The sequence below is a fragment of the Magnolia sinica genome, chromosome 6 (genome assembly GCF_029962835.1).
Source record: "Magnolia sinica isolate HGM2019 chromosome 6, MsV1, whole genome shotgun sequence".
NCBI classification, from domain to species: Eukaryota; Viridiplantae; Streptophyta; class Magnoliopsida; order Magnoliales; family Magnoliaceae; genus Magnolia; species Magnolia sinica.
The window spans coordinates 93,681,927-93,690,001 of record NC_080578.1 but is presented as its reverse complement, the minus strand read 5'-3'; the positions used below and the strand labels follow the sequence as shown (position 1 = coordinate 93,690,001).

General features: G+C 36.5%; 1 protein-coding gene across 1 annotated transcript; it reads left to right on the top strand.

Moving 5' to 3' along the window:
• The first annotated feature begins 618 nt into the window (after positions 1 to 618).
• On the top strand, positions 619 to 1,675 carry LOC131250143 (protein SPIRAL1-like 5). The gene is made up of 2 exons (XM_058250762.1): positions 619 to 900; positions 1,338 to 1,675. Exons 1-2 carry the CDS (start codon positions 673 to 675, stop codon positions 1,410 to 1,412), a joined length of 303 nt encoding a protein of 100 aa, XP_058106745.1. The 5' UTR covers positions 619 to 672; the 3' UTR covers positions 1,413 to 1,675.
• The last annotated feature ends 6,400 nt before the right edge of the window (positions 1,676 to 8,075 follow it).

Here is an 8,075-nt window from a genome sequence, read left to right as displayed (position 1 = left end):
CAATTCATCGAATGTCCAGCGTCAAATCAGTAACGTACCAATGCGGTTTAAGGTTTCGACCACATACATTGAAACCAATATTTTGGACCTTGTGATTTTAGCTATCCAAATATGGCTCGACAAATTCAAAACTTGTGTAGGCCACTTACTAATGACAGATAAACATATTCAGTCTACATTCCATATATGGTTTAACAAAATCCAAAACTTGTGTAGGTTTGTTACGATGCAAAGTAATACACATTAAGTCAGGCTCATGTGCCATGACGTTTGCTTGTCATACATTCCACACAATCTCACAATCTCGCCCATTGCGCTTGTGTCCATATGCATGGTGAAGAATGTGCATATGAATGCTGTGGCTTAAGTGAAATTCTGGGTGCATTCGGTGAAACTCGTGCCTACATTGTATGTGGTCATGTTACATAAGAGTATATGCGTGTTCGTCGACATCCATCCACCCATACATATATGCATGCACACATGCATAAATATGAGCATGACCGATGGCCGCCCCATGCCAATTATTCTTTTGCTTTTATATTTACAGTACAATTATTTTTACTGTTATGGTTTCTCTTTTTGTTACTTCCAAGTTCGGCTAAGTATATATCACTTTTCCAAAGTGGTTGACAACATAAACAAAGAAATTCCTGATTTCAGAGGGCAGCCATGAGTAGAGGTGGGAGTTATGGAGGTGGACAGAGTTCTTTGGGATACTTATTCGGGTCCGATCAGCCGCCGAGCCCACCTCCTGTCTCTGGTGAGGCCAACAAGCCTCCACCATCTGATGACAACAATAAGGCCACCAAGACGCCGCCGGCCACACCTTCGCCAAAACAGACCAGCTCCAACAACTACCATAGAGCTCAAGGCCAAAACACAGGCAACTTCATTACTGTGAGTAGCCCAAATGTATATATCCAGTCAGGAGGAATTATTGCATCGGTCTCCCGATGCATCGGTTCGGTATGAGTGAAGCCCATTTTCCGGTGATTGGTACTGTTGATCTAATGGTAAAAAATTTCTATGCAACTTGCCCCAAAATTCTTCCAGATTGGAAGTTCCTAGACATCCAATCTTGGAACATTTTTTCAAGACTTATGATTCTCAATCTGGAAGATCTTTTGGGTAATCCCAATTTCGAAGGTAGCCACCAGATCAATGGTCCAGATCGTCAAATGAGCGCCCCCACTTCCATAGAATGGTCACAGTAGACTACTATTCGTGCCCTAATGCATCAAGACCCTACAAATCCTCATTAAATCATGTTGCAACTTGCTTGGTTAGAATATTAATACCCTACATGTTCTTTTTCTTTTCTTTTTCTTTCTCAGGAACGCCCCACCACAAAGGTGAAATCGGTTCCTGGTGGAGACTCATCTCTTGGCTACTTGTTTGGAGAGAAATGACATGGTTTGGTCTCTCTAATGGCTATATAAGTATAACTAAGCTTTTTATTATTATTTGTTTTTATTTGTATAGTCTGAAGTGGGTTTGTTGCAAGGCTCTAAAATATAGGGCTGCAGCCCACATAAATGTGTGTCTAAAATAAGGGCTGCAGTTCCCATGAAACATGTGGGTTTTCTAAGTATTTTATTAGTGAGGCTGAGAGGATATGATGGTGTTTGATTTAGATAATAATATTGTAACTAAGACATTTGATTCTAGTTTATTTTTTATGGTGCTATGCCTCTTTTAGGTTTGATAAACATGGAATGAATTGAGGGATTGATTTGATCTTGTTAGTGATTTTTTTAATTTTAATTTTTTTTTTTATATTCTATATTATTGTTTTCCTCTTTTTGTTACGAAAGGAAGAGATCACTAAGCTTACAATTCCTTCTAAAAATCAAGAATGGGACTGTGTGTTCTATAAGGGGTATTTTGTTGTTTGGTTTTTATATTTCTCAACTCATAATATATTTTTTTTTTCAAAAAAAAAAAAAAAACATGTTTGGTTGACACTTCCTTTTTTGATGTTACATTCTTTAACTTTCCTCAAAAAACTTATCCTAGCTTTTAGTTGGTACCTAGAAAGTTTAACTAGAAATATTTTAGGCCAGAAGTTAATCATTCCCCTAGAAATACTTGGCCAACTCTAACACTCCCCAGGAAATATAAAAAGCTGAGAATGAATTCCCCAACAACCGAACATGCTTTAAATGTGATATCTCTTATTAGAGAGAGAGAGAGAGAGAGAGAGAGAGAGAGAGAGAGAGAGAGAGAGAGAGAGAGAGAGAGAGAGAGAAAGAGAGAACCTAAATTAATGGAGTTGTTGGATAGAATATGTCTATATAAATTATTTTACGTACATACAGAGAGCGAGAGAGAGAACCTAAATTAATGGAGTTATTGGATAGAATATTTCTATATAAATTATTTTACATACAGACATATACGTGTAGTGCTCTATTCACCCTGCTTTGTTAGACAAACCCGAGACTTAGTCTTTCCTTTTTTGCTACGTGTGCCTATTTTGATGAGATTATGAAGTAATGTTACATTACATAGAGAAACTGATTTGGTTTTTTTGGGGAAAACCAACCTCCAAGTGTCACAATTGAACGATTCTTCTCATATCTTTATTCGACTATCATGCACATATGACTTCTTACAACGGGCATTCATCCATTACCTCGTATAAAATAACAACTATCCTAGAGATAATCAATAACTTAATATCCCAAGCTTTTTCAACAAGTCAATAACTACCCACAACCCACCTACACCCAAACATAACAGATATTAGACTTACTCAAAGAGTGACCACGTTGTATGGAATTGCCATTATATCCCTCATGCATATAACATGTAGTTATGTATGTATGGTTGTGTCTTTATATATGTGTTTAGAGGTTTAGCAAGGCAAGGATTTTTCCTGCTACAAGCAGGATTCTCCCTTATTTTGACAAGATTTCAGGATTTTTATGAATTCATGTTTTGTAAGGTTATTTGATCATTTCTTATGGTTCTGAGACACTTACAAAGGTTGTTAGAGTTAATTTTGATTAGTTATAGATTAGTTGTGATTAACACATTAATCATTAAGATTGAGATTAGGATTGTTCTATAAATACTCTCTGTTTGAAAGAATAGTAAGGGACTTGTGACATTTTGAAATGAAAATTGATTTTTTCTCTTCAAAGGAGAGAGAGAGAGAGAGAGAGAGAGAGAGAGAGAGAGAGAGAGAGAGAGAGAGAGTCTTATTCTCTTGCTCTTGCTTAGATAGGGTTGGTTCAAGGCTCAAAATGCTCGCAAGTCTCCCGATCTTGGAGGATTCCAAAAGTCTGCACTAGAGCCAATTGCTAGATTCAAATTCCTCATCATTAGAAGTTGCACTGTAGATTTAGCACACCCTTCAAACACAAATTGTATTAAATCCCAAATTGCTTGTATATACACCCATTGAAGCAGTTACAAACTAATGGCCAACTAGCATGGTATGCCTAATTAGCACATTTAATTAGTCCACAATAGTTGCATAAAAAGTTATTGCATTGTTGCATGGCAAAATGATGTTGCATAGGGAATGAAACATAGTTGTATGAAAAATTGTTGAAACACAGAAATGAAAGAGTAGTAGATGTAATGATGCGAACTTGAAATAGAAGCTACGAAAGGAGGTGGTGTAACTTTATAAAAAAGACCATTTAAGCAATGAAAGAGGAGGTCACTTGAATCTAAAAATTTATTGCTTCTTGTAGCTTTCTCCTAAAGCTAGGAGTTGAGTGACGTCCTCCAATGGGCGTCGAGTGATTATGCTTATAATAGTCTAGTTGAGTGATTGCAGGTCACCTGTCATAGATTCCACCTACTATCTAGTCAACTGATTCCTAGGTCCAAGCGCGTCCATCTATTCGTCATCAAAGTGGTAATATAGCAAATTCAATTCATGGTGGAAGAATTTATAAATAATCCAAGATTCATTTATTAAATCTGGGCTAATATTTCTACATCTTTGAATGTCATAGTGGAGAGGTAGGATTCCCATTCTCTTCTTCCACAGTGGTGGTTGGAAGTTTTATTGATTGGAATAAGCTACCAATCTTTGCTGAAGAGGTTACTCACGATATTTTACATCGAAAGAAAGTTGAAGAAATATTTAGAAATGGTATTTATCGTAAAGAATATAAGGTTGAGAAGACATGATGACAATGCTATGATGTTGGAAGATGAGTAGATTTGTTGTGACAAAGACTTTTTAGTGTATAACAAAAAGACGTCACAAGCTTGGGAGCCACCAAGCATTAAAGAGGGATTCAAACATTATGACTGATAAAGCAGATGAATTTTTTTTCTAGGATGATGAAGTTACATATTTAGTTCAACAATGTGGTAAAAGAATGGTGTACATTGATTTGGGCACTTGAGGAAGATGGACCATCACGAATTGTTAGATTGAATCATCAACTACAAGAAAGAAGCAATTTCAAAAGTCAGTACATTTTGAATTCGAGGACAAGTTCTTTCAAAGAAGGGGAGAATGATTCAGTAACAAACCAAAGGCAAACTAGTAATCACATGGCATATCAAAATAGCCCAATGTCATGCTAGCATGGTATGCCTAGTTAGCACATTTGATTAGTTCACGATAGCTGCACGAAGAGTTTTTGCATTGTTGGATGAGAAAATCATGGTACATAGCCAATGAAATATAATTATATGGAAAATTATTAAATCACATTAGAACTGAAATAGTAGTAAATGTAATTGGAAACTTGAGATATGAGTTATGAAAGGAGGTAGTGTAACTTTAAAAAAAAAGACCATTTAAGTAATGAAAGAGGAGGTCACTTGAATCTGAAAATTTATTTCTTCTCCCAACTTTCTCTTAAAGCTAGTGGAGTTGGAGTTGAATGATTCCACCTACAATCTAATTGAGTGAGTCTCAGGCCCAAATGCATCTGTCCGTCATCGAAGATTCTGCCTACAATCTAGTTGACTGATTTCCAGGTCCAAATGTGTCCGTCTGCCATCACCCATTCAGCTACACGTTAGCACATGTGGAAATAAGACACAAGTGTGCCAGATCTAAGCTTTCATGACATGGTGGCCCATAATGTCAAGATCATTTGGCTTTAAAACAAGCTGCTTCAATCTTAGTGACATCCAATACAAAAATATCATTTAAGCAAGCTACTTCAGTCTTAGGGTTAGCTGTGGTTCACAATATCAATAGACAATCAGAAAAATTTCATTTTGTCTGTTCATTCGTTTTGTGCTCTCTTGCTTGACTTAGAACGGGCCTAAATTTTGCTCCAGGAAATCTAAGAAATGTGGCCAATCTCATGGAAGGCTTAGATCTCCCACACAGTGTTGTACTCGTACGCGTGCTGGAGTACAAATGAGCAGGCCTATACACACATGTAGGCTTAGAAAGCCTCATGTATACACACATACTCACCTACCATTTAGGTTGTGTCTCTCCTCTTCCCCACTCATATTCAGCATAAAAATAACTGTTTGCACACATTGGACCACAAGCATCTCGCCTATGTGGCACTTGCGCAACACACTAATACTACTCGAATCAGCCTAACTTTCACTTGTATTAAGTGATATATATATATATATATATATATATATATCCAGCATTTTTTAATTTAAATTATAGATATTTCAATACCTTGCTGCAAAGCCCATTAGAGAACTTTAGAATCTTCCAAAAATCTCTGTACAACTTTACAATAGTGAAGTTTTTAGAACTTCTTGCACCCGTCGACTGTGCACAAGCCTCCATGCATGTTCTGGTAGAGTAAAAGAAGGCCATGTCCCTGCGTCAGCCCCACGATCAACGACAAAATGTACCACCGATCTGTGTACTCCACTGCATGTGCACCGCACAGCAAGTCTACTTTCATATTCAAGTGTATCTGTAAAAGTTTCAGTTATTATCTTTAATAAAAATATTTTTTCTAGAGTTTTTTTTGAATAATATAGATCACCTATGACTTTCAATTTCTGTACATTATCCTTTAATTTATTCCTATATCGGATCTTGTTTTTCTCTTGTTTTTTCCTATGTGTTGAATATGGCTACGACATGGGCTTTTGAAGACTTCACCAAGTTGTGGCAAGTCATCCAAAATAGAAATAGCATACATGCAATCCAATCTGGATCGTCCAAATCGTGGCCCAGCTGTGGATGGAGGAACCCAAACCATAAAAATTTAGTCCATGAAATGGACGGTTGAAAAGAAAATGGCAACTGGTCCAATTCGATGGGCGAATAAGACCAGTCGCGCGAGGTCATCTGATGAGTGTGACTTTCAGGCTATGATCCATGTGCATCATGGCCCACAATTTGGACGGTTTGGATTAACACGCATGGATAAGATGAGTTGTGAGAACGAATAGAAACTGATAAATGCCTTCTATTCCATGTACCATCTGCCATGCAACACATCATTTTTATGACACTCAACGTTGATATACTCGAGAAAAAAAATCTCAATTTATCTTTTAGTCAATTACCTAAGGTTTGCTAGCCAACACTCATCTCACTTGCTAAAATGGAAAGTCTATGGGACATCTGAGAAGTCTATAAGGTGTCCCCACCGCAAAGATGAGCATCATACACAAAAATCAAGCTAGTCGATTCATCAGGTGGGACTCGAAAGTCCAGGAAAATTTCCAGCCGTCCATCTTCAAGCCTGACCATCTTCATAGAGTGGGTCCCCTAATTCATTGTTCGGATACCCCACACACGTACATGTGGACAGGGGGCCCATGTGTGGCTAGCAAACCTGTCTTACCTTGCAGTACTTGTATCCTATTTATAGAGTTCTAATGAATTCTAGGTGTGTGGATATATATGTTATAGGCTTGTATCGGATGCAGCACATAAACTAAGTTTGTGAAGTCTCAGTGTGGTTCACTTAATATGGACTATGGAGGATGAGATGATGATCATTGTTTGAGGTCCACCATGCATATGATGGTGATGGTGCCAATGAAGAAACATACATGGAAAGGCCTTGGGACATAGCCCTAGAATTATTTATATACTTTATTTATTTTCCTTATTTGATCAGAAGTGGCCCAGAAAGATTGAAACCAGTACACAATATTCAATACAATATATAATAATATGTAAATATTCTTGAGTCATATATATTCCTTGAGTTTCATGAATTTTTTCTTTTCCTGCATTTTTTTCGAGTTTGAATTTTTTCATAGTTTTGTCGAGCTGAATCATTTTTAATTTTTCCAAAATGGGACTGATGATCTAATCTAGCTAGTTTTCAAACTGATTGAGTTGAGTCAACTTGGATGAGTTGGATTGACTTTTTATTTTCTACTTTTCTCATTTTTAAACAATGGCATGCACTAACCCTAGTTTTAAACTAGGTGGGCCGGATCCAAAAGATTAATTATCTGATGATTCATTGATAAATCATGAATGTAGATGACCCTTTCCCTTGACATTTACACCACATTGATTGGATTTTTTGACCATGAGGGGATGTTCATGATAGGTATTTCATGTATGTCATTTGATTGATGATTCTTAGAATAGTTTAATATTTAGTGCAATGCTCTCCTTAAAGAAGTTGATATATAATAAAGAGAATTCTTCCTTGTATTTCATTGATAGGAGGCTTTAAATATATAGAGGAGAGATGAGCTCTAGAAATATATTTCAATCAATTACAATACTAATCAAACTCAATCATACCAACATAGCCTAATCAAGTCCTAATTACATTAGAATGATTGTAATCACAATCTAATACACTGAATCATATCTAATCACAATCTAAGCTCTATTCGAAGAATGAAAGTTGTGTAGAAGATAGTCCTTTGGTGAAGATGTCTGTCAATTGTACTAGAAAGAGATAACGAATACTAGAAAGATGAATGGAAGGAGATCATGGAACAACTTGCTCACAAACAAAATGATATTAGGCTGAAAGTATTTGAGAGCAACTTGCTCTCAAACCCTAATTACATTGAAATGATTCTAATTGCAACCTAATACACTCAATCATATCTAATTGTAATTTAAGCTCTGTTAGATAAATGGAATTGTTGCAAATTATACATTCAAGCACTAAGGTCGCTGACCTTCC